This window comes from Botrytis deweyae, assembly GCF_014898535.1.
Source record: "Botrytis deweyae strain B1 chromosome Unknown BDEW_008, whole genome shotgun sequence".
NCBI classification, from domain to species: domain Eukaryota; kingdom Fungi; phylum Ascomycota; class Leotiomycetes; order Helotiales; family Sclerotiniaceae; genus Botrytis; species Botrytis deweyae.
In genome coordinates this window covers 1,378,481-1,400,195 of record NW_024066215.1, presented here as the reverse complement: position 1 = coordinate 1,400,195, position 21,715 = coordinate 1,378,481, and the positions used below count along the sequence as shown (strand labels likewise).

General features: G+C 43.3%; 11 protein-coding genes across 11 annotated transcripts; 9 read left to right on the top strand and 2 right to left on the bottom strand.

Annotated features, from left to right (window-relative positions):
* Positions 1 to 26: 26 nt before the first annotated feature.
* EAE98_004602 (uncharacterized protein) lies at positions 27 to 440 on the top strand (the record flags this gene model as incomplete). The annotated part of the gene is made up of 2 exons (XM_038952222.1): positions 27 to 267; positions 352 to 440. The coding sequence occupies 2 exons, from the start codon at positions 27 to 29 to the stop codon at positions 438 to 440; spliced, it is 330 nt and encodes a 109-aa protein (XP_038811758.1).
* A 907-nt stretch (positions 441 to 1,347) lies between these two features.
* Positions 1,348 to 2,025, top strand: EAE98_004601 (uncharacterized protein; the record flags this gene model as incomplete). The annotated part of the gene is made up of 3 exons (XM_038952221.1): positions 1,348 to 1,479; positions 1,537 to 1,701; positions 1,771 to 2,025. 3 exons carry the CDS (start codon positions 1,348 to 1,350, stop codon positions 2,023 to 2,025), a joined length of 552 nt encoding a protein of 183 aa, XP_038811757.1.
* A 269-nt stretch (positions 2,026 to 2,294) lies between these two features.
* Positions 2,295 to 3,101, top strand: EAE98_004600 (uncharacterized protein; the record flags this gene model as incomplete). The annotated part of the gene is made up of 2 exons (XM_038952220.1): positions 2,295 to 2,844; positions 2,893 to 3,101. The coding sequence occupies 2 exons, from the start codon at positions 2,295 to 2,297 to the stop codon at positions 3,099 to 3,101; spliced, it is 759 nt and encodes a 252-aa protein (XP_038811756.1).
* A 568-nt stretch (positions 3,102 to 3,669) lies between these two features.
* Positions 3,670 to 5,966, top strand: EAE98_004599 (uncharacterized protein). The gene is made up of 5 exons (XM_038952219.1): positions 3,670 to 3,829; positions 3,903 to 3,973; positions 4,086 to 4,553; positions 4,605 to 5,307; positions 5,361 to 5,966. Exons 1-5 carry the CDS (start codon positions 3,814 to 3,816, stop codon positions 5,564 to 5,566), a joined length of 1,464 nt encoding a protein of 487 aa, XP_038811755.1. The 5' UTR covers positions 3,670 to 3,813; the 3' UTR covers positions 5,567 to 5,966.
* A 204-nt stretch (positions 5,967 to 6,170) lies between these two features.
* Positions 6,171 to 9,052, top strand: EAE98_004598 (uncharacterized protein; the record flags this gene model as incomplete). The annotated part of the gene is made up of 6 exons (XM_038952218.1): positions 6,171 to 6,387; positions 6,460 to 6,900; positions 6,951 to 7,302; positions 7,361 to 7,486; positions 7,538 to 8,150; positions 8,207 to 9,052. The coding sequence occupies 6 exons, from the start codon at positions 6,171 to 6,173 to the stop codon at positions 9,050 to 9,052; spliced, it is 2,595 nt and encodes an 864-aa protein (XP_038811754.1).
* Positions 9,053 to 9,866: 814 nt separating this feature from the next.
* Positions 9,867 to 11,609, bottom strand: EAE98_004597 (uncharacterized protein; the record flags this gene model as incomplete). The annotated part of the gene is made up of 2 exons (XM_038952217.1): positions 9,867 to 10,136; positions 10,221 to 11,609. The coding sequence occupies 2 exons, from the start codon at positions 11,607 to 11,609 to the stop codon at positions 9,867 to 9,869; spliced, it is 1,659 nt and encodes a 552-aa protein (XP_038811753.1).
* Positions 11,610 to 13,598: 1,989 nt separating this feature from the next.
* Positions 13,599 to 15,294, top strand: EAE98_004596 (uncharacterized protein; the record flags this gene model as incomplete). The annotated part of the gene is made up of 3 exons (XM_038952216.1): positions 13,599 to 14,381; positions 14,445 to 14,669; positions 14,717 to 15,294. The coding sequence occupies exons 1-3, from the start codon at positions 14,258 to 14,260 to the stop codon at positions 15,292 to 15,294; spliced, it is 927 nt and encodes a 308-aa protein (XP_038811752.1). The 5' UTR covers positions 13,599 to 14,257.
* Positions 15,295 to 15,315: 21 nt separating this feature from the next.
* EAE98_004595 (uncharacterized protein) lies at positions 15,316 to 15,537 on the top strand (the record flags this gene model as incomplete). Its single annotated transcript, XM_038952215.1, has 1 exon — positions 15,316 to 15,537. One exon carries the CDS (start codon positions 15,316 to 15,318, stop codon positions 15,535 to 15,537), a length of 222 nt encoding a protein of 73 aa, XP_038811751.1.
* A 668-nt stretch (positions 15,538 to 16,205) lies between these two features.
* On the top strand, positions 16,206 to 18,074 carry EAE98_004594 (uncharacterized protein; the record flags this gene model as incomplete). The annotated part of the gene is made up of 5 exons (XM_038952214.1): positions 16,206 to 16,454; positions 16,513 to 16,707; positions 16,763 to 17,029; positions 17,080 to 17,810; positions 17,861 to 18,074. 5 exons carry the CDS (start codon positions 16,206 to 16,208, stop codon positions 18,072 to 18,074), a joined length of 1,656 nt encoding a protein of 551 aa, XP_038811750.1.
* A 503-nt stretch (positions 18,075 to 18,577) lies between these two features.
* On the top strand, positions 18,578 to 19,129 carry EAE98_004593 (uncharacterized protein; the record flags this gene model as incomplete). The annotated part of the gene is made up of 1 exon (XM_038952213.1): positions 18,578 to 19,129. One exon carries the CDS (start codon positions 18,578 to 18,580, stop codon positions 19,127 to 19,129), a length of 552 nt encoding a protein of 183 aa, XP_038811749.1.
* A 1,151-nt stretch (positions 19,130 to 20,280) lies between these two features.
* On the bottom strand, positions 20,281 to 21,347 carry EAE98_004592 (uncharacterized protein; the record flags this gene model as incomplete). The annotated part of the gene is made up of 2 exons (XM_038952212.1): positions 20,281 to 20,749; positions 20,911 to 21,347. The coding sequence occupies 2 exons, from the start codon at positions 21,345 to 21,347 to the stop codon at positions 20,281 to 20,283; spliced, it is 906 nt and encodes a 301-aa protein (XP_038811748.1).
* Positions 21,348 to 21,715: the final 368 nt, after the last annotated feature.

Here is a 21,715-nt window from a genome sequence, read left to right as displayed (position 1 = left end):
TTTTCCGATCCATCAGTTTCAATTCTATGTATGAAGCGACTGATAATGTTCGACGGTCTACGAGAGCGCACGAGAACGGTTGCCTACATTGTCTACATTGCATGAAGCCAGATGATTACTATTTTCCTCCCTACGACTTCCACGAATTCGAAGGATGCCGCAAACGCTACATAAAAGCAGATCGCGACTTCGAACAACAAGAAAGCTTCCCAAACGTACGATTTGTCCAAGAAATTTTTACTCCGGGCCTTCTGGTCTTCAGAAATAGTGAATTCAATCAATATCTGGTATGTTTACACTATTCTTCATTGTTTTCTCTTGCCTCCATCATTTAACTTATATATATATTAGTATCTGAATCCCAATCCTACCCAAGTAACTCATCTATTACACCAGAAGTAGCCTGGCAACATCACGTTTACGCAATTGGGCAGGCGTAACGAATCACGCACAAATACATTCCTAAGGATTCAAGCAAACGAGCTTGTTTGGCAATAGTCGTATGAAGTGGGAGCTGGAGGGGAATCTGGTCGTGAATAGGGTGCAACTTTCAGTTTCATCCCAAGGGCCTTAATTTGCTTCTAATTTTGCACAAACTGATGAGAAACTGCGAAAATCGACTCGGCGATATCTCTTGAAGTACTAGGTATTGTTCTAAGCACTTTGAGATTTGATGCAATGATTCATTACAGATTGAACGGTGAAAACCAGGGTCCTGATAACAAACAATAGAAGAATGGATTAGTTATAGATTCTGAATGTTAAACAGGTTCCCATCATTCCATGTATTCACCAGTGCATCATCTATTCACACCATCGCCAGTTAAACGTACTGCTTTCCACAGCTTCATGCATCATATCTAAATCCAGATACTACACTTCTCTTCCTTGTATCATGAGAAACTCTGCTATTCGATCTTGAAACTTGAGTAATCAGTACATCGTCTATTCGCTTCTGGAAGTCTCGTAGCGACATCAACGTGAAATGCAAAATCTATTTCTATCTCATCACTATTCTTTCTACAACCCACATCTCCATTTCCAGAACTCTCAAACCATCATCCTATATCATTAATCATCAATCATTACACAATAAACAAACTCCACAACCTCCCTCACAATCCCCCGCCCCAAACAAAAATTAACATCTCTCCAACCCCAACCCCGACCAACCCAGACCGTGAGAAATCTCTTCAACAACCAACTTCACCGGCCTATATCCCGACCTCAGGTGGCGATTCAACATTCAGGATATATGGATGTAGACTCATATCTCTATTCCCATTCTTCATCCCCTTTTTACTAATTTTTTCGCCCCCAAAACGAAACGTTTGAAGATTAAGAAGAATGCCGCGTAGTATCGCATCTAGCCTTTCGTCGTCATCTTCAACGTCGTCGCGGAGTAGGAGAGGTAAAGCTGCGAGCTCAGTGGGTTCGAGTAGGAGACAGAGAGGGTATAGAGGGGGCCATCAAAGTAGAGTACGTTTCAATTTTGTTTGTGTTGCATTGTGGATATTGTGTTAATGATGTTGTTAGAGCGCGAGACCAGCCCCTGTGGAAGAAAGTGAAGAGAATGTATATGAGGAGGATAGCGAAGATGAAGATGTGAATGAAGGGGGAGAGAATGAGGAAGATGAAGAAGGAGAAGAGAGTGAGGACGAGGAAGAAGAAGAAACGAAACCTTCCCCGGAAAAACATCCTGTAAGTATTTCTACCTCCTTTAAAATTGGGTCTTATTACTGGAATGTAAATCCTAATGATAAATGAAAGCCCCAACGTGCTAGTCCAAGAAGAAGAAGGAAAGGTACTTCCAGTGGCTCATCTGGACATTCAGCAGAATCCTCTCGAGGATCCCACGGCTCGTCGAGAAAGCACAAGAAGGGAAAGAGAAGGAAGCAAAGTAAGAAGAATGAAAACAGAAGCAAAAATAAAAGTAAAAATAGAGAAGGATCGGGGTTTTTGGGAAAGCTGAGGAGTGCATGGGCGAGAGTGACAGGGTCGCCTCGTAGAAAACGAACTGTTTGATGCATTGGAGATGATTGGAGGAATGAATGGAGGGTTGAAATTTGTCTTGTAAAATATTAGGTTAACAACTATACGACAGGGAGTTTGTGTGATGAGAGGGGATTAAGCGTTTGTATCTCAACATCCGGATATCCTCTATATCCGGTGACTTTATAAAATCCTCACTGCTACAAAAGAACAAACACCCACAGCCATGTCTATAAAGTATCCATCCTTCTTTGTCATGACCCGAGCTAAACAACCATTTGTCCATTCATCTGAGAGCAATCATGTCATCTCCAAAACACCTTCGCATTGGCGTATTCATTCCAGCTGGATGCCAGCTTCTTGATATGTCAGGTATCGACATTTTTTCCATGCTTTCACCAGAATACCTTTCAGCATGTGGGTTACCAGCCCCATTGGTCGCACTTGGGATTAGTTGTACGATATGCTATATATCTCTTCCGTCCACTGGGCCCGAAGTTGAATTGACAGCTAACGCTTTCCTTCGAATATCGAAAACTACAACTGACAATGAAGTGCAGCCAGGTATGTTGGATATCATGATGGTTCCGGGACCAGATCCTAGAATAGTATCGGATCAAGACACACGAACATTTTTGAAATCACACGCCGAGTGGAGGGGAGAGAATGGAGAGAAGGTTGATATCTTAAGCATCTGTACGGGAATTTTCTTAGTGGCACAGTGTGGAATTTTGAAAGGATTGAGTGCTAGTGGACCAAGAGCTCTTATTCCGCGATTGAAGAAGGAGTTTTCGGACACAAAATGGGTTGATGACAGGAGGTGGGTTGTGGATGGTAATATTTGGAGTAGTGGTAAGTTTATGATCGCACAGTATGTACGCGCAACTAACACGCAGATAGGTGGCATTACCAATGGGCTAGAGATGATTGCTGCATACATAAGGCAAAAGTTTCCTAGTCCAGCAGCAGAGGCAGTAATAGCAATGGCAGATGTTGGAGAGAAAGGTGTCTTTTATACAAATGGAAATACGAACGAAACGCTTTGGTGGTTATGGCAGATCTTGAAAGCAGTTGGTCTTGGTATTGGAAAGGGCAAAAAATCTCGATAGGGAAGACAGGAGTAGCATCATATTGTTTGTTGCTTGAGTGAAGCGTGTGACAAAACTCGAAGAGTTCCATGGTGTTGTACTATTTTGTCGAAACGACTTATCTGCAGCCAGATTCTCAGGTTGTCAGATTGTGTAAGAAGCATATAAAGATTGATTTTCCAGAGAATGTAACGGAGGAAGCCTTTTCTTCTTGTGGTTGATGTGGTTGATGTGCTTGATATGATTTTAACATACTCGTGACATATATAGAGTAGATGCAATATAGTATATACTCGAGTATCGAGGAGTGTCGAGGAGTATCGAGACTTCTCGAGACTTCTGTATTGGACCTTTAAAAATCTTACAGTGGAGAGCTATGAGAAAATAAACCTGGTGAACGTCAATTAACCGATCATCAACCAATCAAATTAAATCGACACACCAAGAGCTAACCCTCAAGGGGTAGTAGTTGTCACACAGTGGATCTCAAATCTCACTAGCGTAGACGGATAAGCTATCTTAGTGTGTTAGTGTGCCGCAGAATGAGAAAAAAAAAGTTGTCGGGTATCTTTTCTTCAAGAACTACCTTTTATCAAGACACCGCTCACCAATCTCTTCTTCTAAAATCTCTTCAACTCATCTCAAGATTCTTATTTACTGTTTGCTTTTTGAAACAGTTCTTTTTCATTCATATTAACATCAATTGAATCATCAATTCATAATTCCTTACAAGATGCCTCTCCTTCCAGGTAAGTCAACAGAAATCATCTCGTCTGCCTTGTTTTGGTCTTGCGAAAATATTCATCTAACTTTGCGCTACAGTCGCCATGTACGGCCTTGAGGTCCCAGCAGGAGATATTCTCATTCCTGCTGTTCCAGATTTCCCAGCTACCGTAAGTGTCACACTGTTTTCTACTACATTGATGTTGCTGTTGCTGTTGCTATTTCGGTCACACCTAGCAGGCTCCAATGGAAATTACAAACGTTAACAATTTCAATCTCTAGTTCCGCATTACCATGGCAGCAATCGACCCAACTGAACCTGCCGATGATGCTGAAGGTGTCAAGCCTAGATCAACCTTGAAGGTCATTCGTCAATCGAGTGCTGAGGATGAAGAAGATGACAGTGAAGATGATGATGAAGGTTCGGATGATTTATTACGTGCTTTGTTGGCAGATAATGACTCTGGATCAGATGAGGACAGCGACGACGACGAAGAAGCCAATGGAGGACCAAGCGACCCCTCCAAGTCCAAGAAGGCCCAAAAGCAAGCTGCTCTCAAGGAACTTCTTGCTTCCATCAGTAAAGACGATTCCGACGAAGAAATGGAGGACGCTTCCGACAAGAAGGTCGCCAAGAAAGGAAAGGCCAAGGCCACCGCCGAGGTCGAGGAGGAGAGCGAGGATGAGAGCGAGGATGGTGAAGGTATTGAGGTTGAGGAATATGTTCTCTGCACTCTTGACCCAGAAAATGTATGTGTCAAAGACCCCGCTTGTAATGAAATCACGCTGACCGTAATGTAGCACTATCAACAACCTCTCGACATCACCATTGGCGAGGACGAGACCGTTTTCTTCAAGGTCACTGGTACCCACACAATCTTCCTTACTGGTAACTACGTGATCCCAGATGACAACGGACACAACCATCACCACGAGGTTTATGACTCTGATGAGGAAGATGATGAGGACTATGACCTCTCTCCAGATGAGGATGAACTCGAACTCGAGATGGACTCGGATGAGAGCGATGAACTCGATGGTGCCCGCATTACCGAGGTCGAGTCCGAAGACGAGGAGGCCCCAAAACTTGTCAAGGCCGACAAGAAGGGCAAGAACAAGCGCTCTGCTGATGAAATCGAGGAGGCCGCATCCCTCGATGCCATTATCGCCAAGGCTGCTGACTCTGAGGAGCCAAAGCTTAGCAAGAAGCAACAAAAAAAGTTGAAGAAGAACAACGGCGAGGCTGTCCCAGCCAAGGCAGAGGAGGTCAAGAAGGATGCCGCTAAGGACGAGAAGAAGGTTCAATTCGCTAAGAATCTCGAGCAAGGACCAACTGGATCTGCCGCAGCTAAGGTAGACCCCAAGAAACCTGCATTGGGCGTCAAGACTGTCGACGGAGTAAAGATCGATGACAAGAAGCTTGGTTCCGGACCAGTCGCCAAGAAGGGTAACAGAGTTGGCATGCGCTACATCGGAAAGTTCACTGATGGCAAAGTCTTTGATTGTAAGTTGATACCCTTCAAATTTTCTTAGAACTCTCTAATATTTGAAATTTAGCAAACAAGAAGGGCAAGCCTTTCTCCTTCAAGCTCGGTGCCGGCGAGGTCATTAAGGGCTGGGACATCGGTGTCGCTGGTATGTCAGTCGGTGGAGAGCGAAGATTGACAATTCCAGCACACCTTGCATACGGCAGCAAGGGTGTCCCTGGTATCCCAGGTAACTCCACCTTGACTTTCGACGTCAAGCTCCTTGAGATCAAGTAAACGCCATCGTCATTTGTGTAAGGAAGTCTCAGTCGTTTCAGAAGTGTGTTTTTCAATGATTCGAGGCTGATGGTCAATTTCATATCTATTGTACAATTTTCTCTTTACTTTCATGTATCTCCTTGCTGTCTGCGATTTCATGATATTTTCATGATATGTCAATCAGCAATGTAAAGTTTTTGCATAAGTCTCCGACCTGAGCAGTTCTCTGTTTAGACAGGAAGCAGACTACGCAAAATGGGATGATGAGGTTTGCATAGCACTACAGGCGTATTTTCAAAAAGTTCGAATAGGTTTCAAACACAGGGGATTGTGCTTTAATCGGTTATCTCATAATAAACAAAAACTACTATACCAATGCAATATCGCCCTTTCCCAATGATATCTGATGGTGGTGCCTTCCCTTGTTGAGCAAAGAATCTACCCATGGGTAGGAGCCCTCAAAGCAAATGATAGATAAAAGTATTACTTCTCGTTCTTCTCATTCTTGTAACCTTCATCAGTATCAACATTCTTTGTCAATCATTTGTATGCTGTTTAGCAGTTCCATTCTTACATTTTAGCATCGATAATCATTATCTAACCCTTGAGAGGATCCTCGACAATGAAAAGAACTCGTACCGGTCCTGCACTCGATCTCAATGTAGTAGACCAAACTTGCCCGCCTCCTCAATTGGAGAAGCCTCTTTTTCTCGAATCCGTTACTCAATTGGACTCAGTATCTCCGCCAAATTCTCCCACGCATCATATTCATAGACCTTCGAAGTTTCGACGTCAAGGATCAAAGATTCTCTCGGTTTTACGTTCGTTGACTAACAACAGTAAGTGATTTCTTCTCTGTTTATCTTCCGTTTCTACCTTACCTATTCTAACCGTTGGTTGTGCAATGTCAGGCTCAAGTATAGCTCTAGAAGATGATTATGCACCGTTGTCACCTCCTCCCGAATCTGTCGCTCTAGGCAAGAAAATCTCCATGGCTTTACTTAAAGCTCCACCCACAATCGTTCATCGTACACAGTTCAAAAGCAGACCCAGTTTGATCTCTCTCGATAAAGGTGTTTTGGAATTCATGCCTGATGCTCCTACTCCTCCATCGAGTGCAGAATCTGCAAGCAATAGTGGAAAATCATCTGGCCCTGATGCTAAACAATCGACTCAAAAAACTTCTCTCGAATCAAAGTTCTCGCAAAAATCTGTGGGTGTTTCGCATCACTCTTCAGAGAACAAAAAGGTCATGTCGAAGAATATGAATCAAGCAGAGGTTAGTTCTGCTGAGGGAGTTCTGGCATCGATCACTGAAGGTGATAATGTTGAATGTCCACAGCCAGTTCCAAGTATGTTTCCCCTCTTGCTCTATAATATAGTTACGACTGACAATTCACAGCTGTGATCACCGTCGAAAAGGCAGCTTCTGCAAAAGTTTTCTTCGAAACTTATTACAATGAGGTTACTGCCAAAGCAATAACACCTCGATCTCTCCGTCGCTTGAATCTAGAGAATGAGCTACTCAACGATATGATCTCTACCCCAACAGATAAAGCCGAGAGACTCCAAGCATTAGCTACAGCAGAGACGAATCATCTCAGACAGACGAGAAATATGAAGGTGCGAAGTACCAATGCTTTGCAGGGTAGAGATCATAAACCTTCAAACTATGAGGTAATTAAGGTTCTTGGAAAGGGTAGTTTTGGTGTTGTAAGATTAGTAAGAGAGAAATGGGCACCAGGTGCTAGCGAGTAAGTTTCATTGTTTTGGTTTATTGTTTGATGGAGCTGATTGACTGATAATGGGTAGATCGGAACCAAGTAAGCGTATCTACGCCATGAAAGTGATCAAAAAATCGGATATGCTCCGAAACAGTCAAGAAGGTCATTTGAGAGCTGAGCGTGACTTTCTCGTTGCTGCTGAGGGATCTAGATGGTGAGTTAAGGTAATGATATCTCTATTGAAGATACTAACCAACGTGAATAGGGTCGTTCCTTTGATTGCCAGTTTCCAAGATCTTAACAACTTGTATCTCGTCATGGATTACATGCCGGGAGGAGACTTCCTCGGCCTCCTCATCCGTGACAATGTTCTCTCTGAATCCGTCACAAAATGGTATATTGCCGAAATGATCCTCTGCATCGAAGAAGCCCATGCTCTTCGCTGGATTCATCGTGATGTCAAACCAGATAACTTCTTAATATCTGCATCTGGTCATCTAAAGATCTCTGACTTCGGATTAGCATTCGATGGACATTGGTCTCATGATCAAGCTTACTTTCATAATCACAGATATTCGCTTCTGAATAAACTTGGAATCACTGTTGAGGGAGATTCTCTTGATAAAAAGGAAGGAAGAAGTGTCGCTGCAGCTATGAAAATGGCTCATGTGATGATGGGTGGAAAAGAACGTCATGAGAAGAATTCGGATAATGCGTCGGAGTCAGAGAGTATTCTTAATTGGCGTAATCGTTTTGGTAATAGGACCCTTGCTAGATCAGTGGTAGGTACGAGCCAGTATATGGCGCCGGAAGTAGTGAGGGGCGAGTTATATGATGCTAGATGTGATTGGTGGAGTGTTGCTGTTATTCTTTATGAGGTGAGCTACTAGTCCCTATACCTTATACGAACAAAGTGATGCTGATATGATCACAGTGTCTTTACGGTCATACACCTTTCCTTGCAGAGGAAGGCGGGAGACAACAAACCAAGATGAACATCTTGAATCACAAAACCACATTCCAATTTCCCTCGCGTCCATCCGTCAGCAGAAGATGCCAAGATCTCATCCGTAGCATCATCCAAGAAAAAGACCATCGCCTCTGCAGTCGCCGCTACAAATCTCGAGACACAGCACCCGGCTCCGTCTCTTCTCGTCGAAACCTCGATTACGCCGGTCGTTACGTCTACCCCAACGATGGCGAAGATATCAAAGCGCATAAATGGTTCCGCGATATTCAATGGGATCGTATTCATTTAATGCCTCCCCCTTTTATTCCCAATATCAAGTCGATGGATGATACGCATTATTTTGATGAGGAAGAACCGATTTCTGATTTCTCGGAAAGTGTGGCGAGTGTGCAACCGACGGTTCAACAGATTACTGATGCGCTTAAACCGTTCAATCGCGAGATTCAAATCCTTGCGACGGGGTTTATAGAGAGACCGCATGATACGGTTAGGTTGAAGAGGGTGGAGAAGGAAATCGATCAGTTTGCGATGAGGGATGAGGAGAAGGAATATTTGAAGAGGTTTGTGAGAACATTTGGGAAGAAGGAGAGGAAGCGACCGAGAGATAGGTTGTTGAGGGATAAGGAAATTGCGCCGAAGATTCTGGAGTTGAGGAAAAAAGGGGCGTTCTTGGGGTATACGTATAGGAGGATTGATATGGGGATGGGAGCGAGAGGGGGTGGAGATGGGAGTGGGAGTGGAAGGGGAGTGGTAGCAGCGGGAAGCTGGAGGCCGAATGTTTGGCATCGGGCTAGATTGAGTGTTCATTGATTAGATTGTTTTGAATTGCGTGGAGATTATGAGGTGGGTGGTTAGGCTCGATGAGAAAATATGGGAATATGTGAGGACTGGGTTAATGATGCGGAAATGGATGAATGTTTGACTGGTGGCTGGCTTAGCCTGGCTGGGCTGGGCCGGATTGAGCTGTAACCGAAAGGATTGACTTTTGAATTGGTTTTATAGATACTGTACACATTCGTTTATTGAATTTTTCTTTTACTACTAATTCGACTTGATTCTCTCTTTTCTGTATGACTTGAATTTGCTCTTGATTGTGTTACTAAGACGTTTGCATTCCTACACGATGGAGGAAAATGAGGCGAGTGAAGCACAAAGAAGCTACCTAGGTAGTGAAGGAATAACCGAGGGGCTTGAAAATAGGAGGTGTAAGTAATGTATCAATGGCCTTTGTCCCTTTTGTTTGCTTGTAATCTCAAATTAAGTAGTATAAAAGATAAGTATACTTGAATATATGCCCCGCTTACACAGAAGAGACGTGATATATATATATATGTAAATGAATAGGAAAGGGTTGGACGAGCCGAGTTTTATTTTTGTAGACGAATAAAGTGGGTGAGCAAGGGGATGACATATCGGATTGCTTGTCTTTAGAATAGAGAAGGGAGAGGGGTATAAAAAGTGTTTGTGGGAAGAAAGTACAATTTGATTAGATTTAAAGATAGTATGGGGTATATAGTATATAATATGAGGAAACATCGCACATTCCGTCGTCATTAAGCCGAACTCCAAAGGCAATGTTTAGGGGGAAAAAAGATATTTCAAAGAAATTAAAATATGGTGGTACTCAAAGGCGATCCTCAATTTCGTGAACAGATATCTTCATGTCTTTATTGTTATCGTCATCGATGGGATAAAAGTCAGTGATGTCGACGGGTTTTTCACTGGGGTTATGGGGGTATGGAGAGCTAGAACGATTCGAGTTTTCAGAGAGCTCGCAGACGTAGTGGTTTAGGAGGAGACGATGTTTGAGGAGAGATTGGAAGTCTGCTCCGCGAGCGGCGTTGGCGATGTTATGCGCTTGAATGAGGATTAGAAGGAGAAATCCTTCGATGATCTAGGAGTTGTGTCAGTATGGAGGTTATGATGAGTGCATTATGCTGGTCAAGGCGGACTATGGAACGGGAAAGGTTAGACGTACCATAGTTGGGGTATTGCACAGAAGTTGACCGGTTTCGGACCATTTCATTATAGACGCTGTGGCAAGTAATGCAAATACAACACCGACAGATGCGACGCACACACCCGATAATGCGCAAAACTCTCCTGCTGCGGCAGATGCTCTTGTGCTAAAGTTTCTTGGCTTGGTAGGGGTTTGGTACGGGGATGGGATATTAAGTAAATCTAATAATCGATCATCACTTTCGGCAATTTTCTCGAATTGTACCTCCGTAACTTTCTCGTCTCGATAATAAACATTCCGAAGTACAAAACCGTCGATAAAACCCACGAGGCCGGTAAAAGTACCAATGATTAACCACCAGTTATCGTTAAACTCGAGAATAGGACCGACAGCTATCCAGACAATCGTTACGATCAAAGTGATCAATAGCCCAACGCCCGAGCCCATAACATCAGCAAAGATATCGATAGATCTATCAATCCGGCTGATGGTTGGGGCAGGTATCTCAAATATTGGGTTAGGTTGGTAATCGTTTGTAATTTCCCTCAATCGCCACTCAATCTCGGAATCGACTCTTAAAGCATACTCAAGACACTGCTCAAGATTATCCTCTTGCTGCTGTTGTATATTTTGCAAGAAGATGGAAGTAAATGTCAAGGCAACTGCAGTAGCTGTATTAACATATAATTGCCAAGTGTCGCTGAATTGAAATAGAGGACCAATGCCAACCCAAAAGAATATACCAATCCAGTAGAGGATATATGCCCAGATGGAACCAAGGCCTTTAGCAATGATTTTGCAAGTGCTGTTCCAAATATAGCGTGCTTTTGATATATCTCCACCACCACTTGTGAGTAGGATATCATCGGCGTTGGATTCAACAGGTTTATCATCTTTGAGCAATTTCTGAGCAGGGTTCTTGTGGGTTTCCATCCACTGGCAGCTAGGTAATTGTCGGAGAAGGCGCTCAGAAGTTTGATTGCGGGACTGGAGTTCGGCGAGAGTGGTTAGAAGAGAGTTTGAGGCGTTGGAAGCTTGTCTGAGGAGCAGAATGTCTGTTAAGTAGACTTGAATTGAAGAGGCATTTTGCATGACGATTTGCCAGGTATCAGTCGTGCCATTAATGAAACCAAATATGACCCAAACAAGCATGATAGCCATCATTGCTACAAATACCCAATTTGAACCAGCAGCTTTCGTGACAATGTCCAAAATATTCCTTTTCGGTTTAGAAGTGACATCTTTAGTTGTGATTAAGATTGGCTCTCTCTTGCCATTCGATGAAGGTTGTCCAGGGGCCTTTTTTGGTGTAGGATGGGAAGTTTGAGAAATAGCTGCGGCTCGAATTGGTTGCTTCGTCGGTGAAATGAAGTCCTTGAACTTATGCCAAGTTGACGGAAAAGTCATTTCCACTATAGTATATCTTCTAGAGCAACAACAAGTTTCATAAAATATACTATAATTAACAAGTAAGGTGACAAAAAAAGAGGTTGAAGCCAGCTTGGAAAAGGACAAGAAATCATAATCGGCCAAGATTCACAAGACTTATATCAGATATTGTGCACCAGGATAGGGCATACTTGATGTCTGGAGTCACTAAGCTCCATCTAATACTACCTGCATCTCCTCCACAAATCAGGGGATAGCGATGAAAAGAGTCGGTGTACTGCCCAAACCCCTTGCAATACATGTCAGTTTTGCTTCTGATATTCGACATTCAAAACACTAGTGTTGTGAGAATCATTTGCAGAATCAATTGCTAGTTGCATATGATGCGATGAGGGGGTCTGAATGGTGTCAAAATTTGACAGCAAAAGGAACAGAAACGCCAGTATTTCGAATGCCCAGATTTGAAGCAGCTTATGAGTCGGGGTTGAGTGATGAAACAAAATGAAAAGATGGGCCCCACTTCAGAGAGGAAAAACATGTGGCCATGACTTGGGGGGAAACAAGCAAATGCGGCAACAAAACGCCAAGAATTAGCTTGAATGATCCCGTCTCAGACCTAAAGTCCAATCAACAGCCATGAATATTACACAGGGCTGAAGTTGTATGAACTACATTGTAAGCGCCACTGCTGCGGGTGGCTTGGCATTCCCGGCCTTTCAACGTCTGCGCATCGACTGCCGCATAAATGTTGTATGGATGGATATATTCGGGTTACTGCGCTGTTGAAAATGATCCACAATAGTTTTATATTGCATTATTAGAACCAGCGAGTCTAAGGAAACTGAATGCATAATCAATTACTAACTTCGAAGGAAGATCTATTTCGCAAGAATATAGGATCGACACGCACTGTAAATGATCATCCAGAATACAATAACCCGCCTGTTCAGGGACATGGGCTTTTGAATGCTTGAACTATTCTGGGGATGTCAACAAAGTGCCATTGCAGTGATACATTAACATGACAGCAGCAGCTTCAGTTACTAAAAAGATCTGTCAATATAAAACAGTATTCAATGAGAACACTTGTTGCGACTCCAAATTTCTAAACTGTGGCCTTTTCGCAAAAGATGGGTACATCTGGTGTCAAGGTTAAGGGGCTAACTCAATTGCAATGCCACACTTGCCACACTTGCCGCACATATTGAACGTGCAGCCATGACTTTGTGCATCTCACAAGTTGTGTTAAAGTAGTTAATTGATTTTTGTATGTTGATTCACGGATCGACATTGAAAGAAAACATGCTCAAAGCAAATGATGTGATAGCATGGCAAACGCCATCTTGGACCTTGAGTACCCAGCAATCTTCGTCACTAGCTTTGCGACACAAACATTCAAAAAAATCGTTCGAATGCCGTGAGAAAACAAATGATTGCCGATACTGGTTGTATATATGCGATGCCAGTATGTTCCAAGAAGCAAAAACCACGGATCATGAGATGAGTCTGCCAATATATTGAGGGTGACAGTGCAAGCTGAATACGATTATTAGATGAGCAATTCGACAATTCACTTAAATCTTAGAGATTCCATCATCTCTAGAGCAGAGCCTCGAGTCAAATATGTAGCCAAGGACATTCTGGTTATGCTTTGAACCTCACTCGAAACAAAGGTATGCTGTTGGATGCCGCGGGACCTGTTGCGGAGCGGCACTTGCTAAACACAAACATCGGTAGAGACAGCATTGGGTTTTGTCAAGTTTAGTCACGCTCCACCAAGATTTCTCCGGTGTCCTGCAGTCCTACCGGCATTTTTGTACGCTCAGACCTGGGCATCGCATCAGTTGGGTTTAGCATGACGATGGTAGTATTTCGAAACACGAACTAACAATGATGATATAGAAGATCGGATGGAGACACAAAGTATCTAGCTGTATGCCGCAAACATTTCCGGAATGAGAACAGTATTGGTGCAACTCTTGCCGAACGCATTTGGGAAGAAACCTTGTCTTGATGAGAAAGCACTTGAAGTCGGATTTGTACAGCCGTGCTTACATAAGTACAGTGCTAGCCTTCTATGGTATGGTACGATGCGAGCAAATAATCCGCTCATAAGCAAAATCCAATGCCGAATGAAAACCTAAGAGCAGCATCGACATGCAGGATTTCCAAGTACTGGAGTCTTGCCGTTGTACAGCAATCATTTTCCTGATTCTCAACGTCTTCAATCACGGTATCACAATGTTTTCGGATATTGAGATTCTTAGGGGTTTCAAGAGATTTCCCGATAGATATTCATCCTCCTGCCGATGTATCGGGGAAACGAGTTCCTTGGGTCATCCAGCATAATAGACATTTCGATACATGAGGCTCCGAGATCAAGGTAGACAAATTTCAATACTTCACTTGATATCACGACTTTCGATTGGTGGTAAATTGATTTTACCCATTCCTGGCGAATTAGCATCTCTCGTGCGTCTTCTTCCCTACAAACAAGTGTCTGTAGGTCGCACAAACCTTGATATTTGCTCACCTTACATGCATGCAGTCTTATGGCTTACAAGACCGCATCGCAATCTCAGCTTCTGATCTCTTTCCTGAATTGTCTCATACATTGAGCCAAAAGGTGATTAAAGAAGATTTTCTCATCTACAATATCCCGAATCATGAGGGAAATTATTGTCCATCCCAGTCCTGAAATCTTGACTGAGATCACTGAAGTAGAAATTCCACAGCCTGGGCCCGACGATGTAGTGATCAAAGTTATCGTTGCGGGGAGTAATTTCAAAGGTAAGCACACTTTTTCAACGTGCGCTCGAAAAGTAGTAGCTCAGACAGATATCTACTTTCTAGATTGGCTCCATCTCAAGGCATTGGAGAAATCACTCAACAGTGGAGATGAAATCGCTGGCGTTCTTCATTCCATTGGTACGAATGTGCAAACAAAGAACGACCATTATCTCGGAGACCGTGTTGCTGCCTTTCATCCGATGATGGAACCACATGGAGCTTACGCCGAATATGCTGTTGCGCCGATTTATACTGTAATGAAACTTCCAGACGCAATAACCTTTGAAGGTCGGTACCGAGTCGGCGACTGATGTCAGTTTCTGATTGTTTCTTAGAAGCTGCGACCATTCCGCTAGTTGCTACCACGGCGGCACTTTCTCTATTTCGCCGTCAGCATCTGCCGCCTCCATGGTCACCAAGGGCTGATAGTGTGCCTCTTCAGCTCATCATCTATGGTGCATCTTCTTCTCTTGGTACATTTGCAATCAAATTAGCTCGTGCCTCAAACATCCACCCAATTATTGCTATCGCAGGAAGCAGCTCTTGGCATTTGCATTCCCTTCTTGATCCATCTTCTGGTGACAAGCTAATCGATTATCGCTTGGGCACTGAACAAATGATCAAAGCCACTAAAGTGGCCTTAGGAAGTGTGGAGTATCACCATGCTCTTGATGCCATCAGCTCAAATGGCACATGGATCCCGATCTCCCATATGTTAACTCCGTCATTTTCCTCGCAGTCGCCATCTTACTTATCAGTCGTCACAGGCTCTAATAAGTACGATGAAGAATCGATTCAGTCGGGAATTGAAGTAGTATACACCATGGTAGGCACAGCACATACGGGCGTCTATAAACCAGACATGGTTAAACAACCATCCGATAAAGAATTTGTGAAGGGTGATCCAGAGTAGGTGGCTGTGTTCTTTAAATACATGACTCAGATGTTGGCAGATGGTAGATTTACTGGAATCCCCTTTGATGTTATTGGTGGAGGTTTGACAGGAGCTGGAGAGGGCCTGGGACGTTTCGGAGAGGATAGGCTAAGGGAGTCAAATATGTCTACAAGATCGGAGAATTTGAGTGGGAACATTTTGGGGTACCATTCTGACTGGTCAGGGACCGATTGTGCTCACGATCCAGCAGAAACAATTTAGTTACTATCTTATCAGAACGCATACTTGGTTTTGAATTGGAAATCTGAAAGGCCTAAGTCTTGAGAAACAGGTATAAATTTCAGAGGATGCAAGGTATATTTTTCACTCTAACTATCAGTCTAGACCCGTTACTTACCGAGTTTGCAGCTTTTAATTCGGCATTTAAAAACTTGTATCAATCTCTGATGCTGATCGATCAATTATCGCCATCTGAGAATCAACCCACTTCATTATCGACAAATTCATCATTTGCATTTTTCCATTCTTTACTCATTTGATTTGCTAGCCTATCAGCCAATTGTACTCAAACAAATTCCGATCAAACCCCATCGTTTTCGGACATACCGGTAGGTCTCGGCATTGTCTCCATTTAAATTTCTTTATTTGGTTCATTATCATATCAAAGTCATGACGTCGCAAAAATTCCCACCCTATGGCTCCTCCAGTTCTATTTGTGATGTAACCAAGTGACATTCATCCTAGTATTTTGATTACAATGCATAGTTCGTGCATAATCTTCTGGTTGCACATTGGCCTGGGCGAAGAGGGGTAAATACTTTATTATCCGTACTTTCTTATCACCTCCCTCCCTAAATTCTTGTCCACGTTTTCAAAGTAAAATATTGAGTGCAAGATATTCAATTGATTTTTGAGAACGTTTGAACGCAATGACAGAATCTGAATCGAACATCCATCATGCAAATAGCATGAATGGTCCAACCGGTAGAAGTGATGCTAGACATCCAAGTATACTGCACCCAGATCTCGAGATACGTTCCAGTGATGAATTGCCAGATCCAAGTGAATTGGAATTGGAGGAAGAGTTAGATGGTTGGCACGGATATATCGAATGGGAAAAATATCCTGAGCGAAAGCAGAAAGTAAAAGAATTCATGAAGAAATATAAGTTTCCCTCGGTATGGAAGCAGTCCAAGTTTTAAACGAGACTCAAATGCTGATCGATTTGTGGTTCAGGCACCCGAATTTCAATTAGTTCCCTTACCCAAAACTAATCCAGTACTAGAAGGTGTGAGATGGAAACAGTATCATTATGCATTGGGCAAAAAAACGAAAGATATGCCAGCAGAGAGCTGGCTGTTTGTTGAGAAGGAAAAGTCTCCAGACATGATTCATGTCTTACAATTCCCATACAACGGAGAACCCCCTCGAGTATTTCCATCCACTTCTTTGAGTCTGGGATAGCAAGAATAACAAATTCGAACAGAATCGACTCGTTGAATCGGCCATAACTTCTAATGAGGATCATTTTGTTCGAAATCATGGTGGAATTCCTGAGATCGACGAAGACTCTTACTTCTTCGATGTTGCTGGTTTGGTCAACAATCCGAAACGTATTACTTTGAAGGATTTGAAGGATGAAACCATCTTCCCAAGACAGAGTAACGTGGTCACAATTCAATGTTCAGGGACCAGGAGAATTGAGCAAATTAATCAGTACCCTGGTGACGGAGATGAACTCATCAATGCACCCGTACGTAACAACGCTCTCTCTTGTATAACGGCAAACTGACATAAGTAAAGTGGGGAGAAGGAGCTATTGGAACCGCACGATGGACCGGTGTATCCCTCAAGAAAGTTATCAAATACTGCGGTGGCCTCAAAGACCCATCAGGAACTTATCATCTTGAATTTCTCGGCGCAGACACCTACTTCAAAAAGGGAGAAGTATACAACTACGCTGTATCCGTTCCCTGGCGCAAGGTGAAAATTAATGAGGTACTGCTGGCCTGGGAAATGAATGGGGAGCCACTCCCTAAGATCCATGGCTTTCCATTACGTGCTGTGGTATTTGGCTATATCGGCGCTCGCTCATGTAAATGGCTTACCAGGATTAACGTTCTACCCCATGAATCTCTTGGTCCGGTGCAGAAGAAAGAATACTTGTATTACAATTCTCAAGTTGGAAAACATAATGCAGCTTACAGTTCTGGATTTAGTATTCAAGATATGCCAGTAAGTTCAGCGATCATGAGCCCAGTGGATATGGATCAGATAATACATGAGGGGACAATAAAAATGAGGGGATGGGCATACAGTGGGGGAGGACATTGGCCGGTGAGAGTAGAGGTTAGTGGGGATGGAGGGAATATTTGGTACGAGGTACCTTATGAGAACTTGAGCGAAAAGTATTATCATGCTTGGAGATTATGGGAGATCGATCTTCCAGTCGATGCGGAAGGATGGTTAGAGTTGGTGGTTAGGTGTTGGGATAATTCAATGAATACGCAACCTACATTTGTGAGATCTACTTGGTAAGCTTCCTCTCTTTCTCCCACTTGTCAAATTAGCTAATATCTGTCAGGAATTGGGATCTCCATGTCACTTCTTCCTGTCACCGAATCAAAGTCTTTAGTATCAACAAGACGAGACCAAAGACAGCAGCAAGACTGCAAATGTATGAGAAAATGGGAGTACCGTTCCTGCCAATCACTCAGCCTGGACCTTTTGAATTGGAGGAAGATGACACGTATGATGCAGAGATGGAAGCTAGAGGTGGTCGGGATCCTTTAGAGTAACGGAGAAGAAATCTCATGTGGAGTTCAGTTGGTTATTATTTTCAGTGGTGCTACGGAGTTGAGTTGAGCGTTGTTGTAAGCAATATGTGGTTACTTGATAGTTGTCTTTAATAGCTTAATCTGAAATTCTATTGATGTCTAGTATACCCCCAGGTACTTCTGGCCCATTCATTCCCGGTGAGTCGACGGTATAATTTCACATATTTTCATGAGCTTAGCTAAAGGCCTATCAGGTAGGCTCTGAAGCCTATAAATTATAGGGCTACACTTTCAGCCCCACCACTGTCCATCCAACGACGTCATAGCACATACAGACTACCCCACACATTTATATCCTGCTTAAACTCTATCATCAAGTTGACTTTCGTCACTTATTTTACTTTCAAATAACACTAAAACAATACTATCTAAGGGCCGGTCCGCTTTTTATAACTTACTATATAGTCCAACAAGACTAACGTACACTTGGAAAAAAAGATATGTTTCAAGCACTCAAATCCAGCATGACGGACAAAGTACAATCTCCTCCTAAAGATGCTGATGGGAATCCCAGCACTCAAGAGAAAGTTCTTTCCCAAATCAACGAAAAGATAAAGGCAGCTCAAGAAGCCACCGAAAAAGCATCTGCAAATCGCGAAGAAGCATCCTCGCTTCCTGATTCCGAAGATGCCCAAGAAGCAAAGGCAAAACTTCTAGAAGAAGCTCAGAAATTGGAGAAGAGAGCGAATTCGGAGTTGAAGATTGCTCAGAGGTTGCAGAGTGGAGTGTGGCAGGGAGGGGCTGGAGGTGCGGGGATAGGGGCGGGTGTGGGAATGGGGTTGGGGACGGTGGTGGGATCGGTGGTGGGAGGTGTGGTGAGTGTGCCGACTACGGGGTTGGGATTGTTGGCGGGTGTTGGGGCAGGGGCGGCTCATGGACCTTGGTTTAAGTTACCGAAGATTGGGGGAGAGGAAGGAGAAGCAGGGGAAGCAGATGAGAAAGCGGCGGAGGGAGATGTGAAGAAGGAAGAGGGAGAGATGAAGAAAGTGGAGGCGGAGATGGAAGAGGAGAAATAGTCGTCGTGAGATGTGGATGATTGCTTTCGATACGAATCTACGAATTTCACGGCCGATATGCGAATTTCGAATCCAGAAGCGATGTTTTATATTATACCAATTGTTTGAAGATGGGACGAGATTGAGTCTTTGTGGAAGAACGCTGGAGCAACACCATCAAACACGAAGGTGTTGATATATGTATTTTATATGGGCACATTTGGAGTTGGAATCTCGAACACATTTTTTGTTATTTTGATCTTATATGATGGTTTGATACTTTTATCATGCTATTTTTGTATGTTCTTTGTTTGTATACTATCTCACCTTCATGGAACGAAAATCGGGACAATTTAAACATTGTGTTCTCGTGAAGGCTAGACGACCACAAATAATGCTTGAACCAAATAATTTGAACTGTAAATACTCTCATCGAGACCATCTCAGACCACAGATTACAATATTTGATTTTTGCCCACAAGTTTGGCTCATTGTCATCTCATTGCCAGATTAATGCAATTTATTTGATCCGCAAATCAAATGCACAGTATTTGAATCATCTTTACCATGCCATTCTTCAATCTGCATAAGCTTATCATCTTATTTACTTCTACTACCCTCTACAAAAACAATATCTCCAGCGCTACATACAAAGATCCAAATCCTATCCACTCTCTTCCCAGCTTGCAACTCATCACACACCATCTCGATCATCGCTTTCCTGTAAGACCGAGCGAGAATGTCAATCCCCCGATTTAGATTCAGTCATCGTAGATGGTAATGATCATATTCTCTCTCTTACTCACAGGAAAAAACTCGTTCACTGAAGAAGTCAAACAGCGAGATATGGACCCATTGCAGGTGAATTTTCATTTCTTCAATTTCTATCTAAATGCCCAAGCTAAGATCGGATACAAACTGACACTGTAAATTCCTCATTTCACCACCATAAGTTTTCCTAGACCCCAATTCCATATTTCCTAAGCAGTGTGTGAAAATCTCGGAAGAACCTAACTACATTACCATTCCAGCGTTCCAAAAAAAAAAATCAACCCGAAAAATATCTCATCTCATCCCATCCCATCCCATTCTATACTAACCAACCCCTTCCCAATTCCCTTGCTCTCTCCAAAAATTCCCTTAACTCCTCCGAGAGGAAACTCCCACCAACCCTACAAAACCAACAATCCCACCACCCCCAATCCCCCAATCAACCCACCAATTCCCACCTCCCTCGCGCTCCTCCCCGCCGCCCCCAAAAACTGCACCGGTCCACTCCCATCCCCCGTCTCATCCCCAATTTCACTCGGGGTCGCTCCAAACGTCGATTCCACTGCGTTATTCAAAGATGTCGATGATTCATCAATTGTAGCTGGATTAGTCGCGGCGGGAATAACAGAGGGGAGAACAGAAGCAGCGAGGATATCGGCAGTGCCGACTGGGGGGAGAGATTGAGGGAGAATGGATGCGGGGAGGGAAGAGAGGGGATAGAGGGGGAGAATACCTGCAGCGGGGGGAGGAGAGGGGGTTGTGAGAGCGGCGAGGGAGGCGGAAGTAGGGGAGATGGTTGCGAGGGGCGATTGGGGGAGAATGGCGGGTGTGAGGGCTATTCCGGGGAGAGCACGCGTTTGTGTGCAGGGACTGTGTGGGAGGGTAGAAATGTTAGTTTTGGTTTTGGTTGTGATTCGTGCTTTGTGTTTTATGGGTCTGGCTCGTTCGCTCGCTACGCGAAAAGGGGAAAGAAAGATGGAAAGCAAAGAAATGAAATAAAAAGGAAGAAGAGAAAGAAAAGATGAACAAACCAATCTGTAATAGTAAGTGTCGAAGCCTCAGTAATCGTATACATAATCCCATTCTGCTCAAACTTCGTCGCCTTAGGACAATAAGTCGTCAGCGCCGTGACAATTTCCGTCGTGTAAACTATCCCATCTTTTTTCTCATCATCGTCGTCGTCATTCACATCAATATTGTAATTATCATTATCGTTATAGTTGATGTTGTAATTGTTGTTGATATTGGTGTTGGAATTGTAATTCTCGTTTTCGTTGGTGTTGTAATTCTGGTTTTGGTTTTGGTTGGCGTTGCCGTTGGGATTGAGATTTCCGTTGGACGTTCCACTGGAGGTTTCACTACCACTGCCACTACCACTGCCGGTTTGAGAGTCGGTATCGAGACCGGTGATGAGTGTGGAAAAGGGGAGAAGAAGGACAACGAGCGTGACGAGGGTGGGTTGATGCATTTTGGGTTTGGAGTAAAGAAGTATGTTAATAAAAATCTACTTTTTTGACTTGAAGTCTGGGAGTTTGATGACCAGAAGAGATCGAAGGACTGGAAGCTTAGAACAACCGGGTAGAATAGACTGCCTTAAATCAATATCGAAAGGAGAGCTGGTTGAACGAACAACAGGAAAATAGCTAAGGAAGTCTTGGGAAATCCTCTCTTCTTATGTGTTGACGGGTCAACTCACAGCTTCTCAGCTCTTCGCATGTATTAAATCATAGAAAATTACTCCCGACTATCCAATCTCCTATCATGATTCTCTTCATTCTACGCCATGAAGCTTGTTTACCGATATTTATAGCCTTGGAATGTAAAAGCACAGTCTTA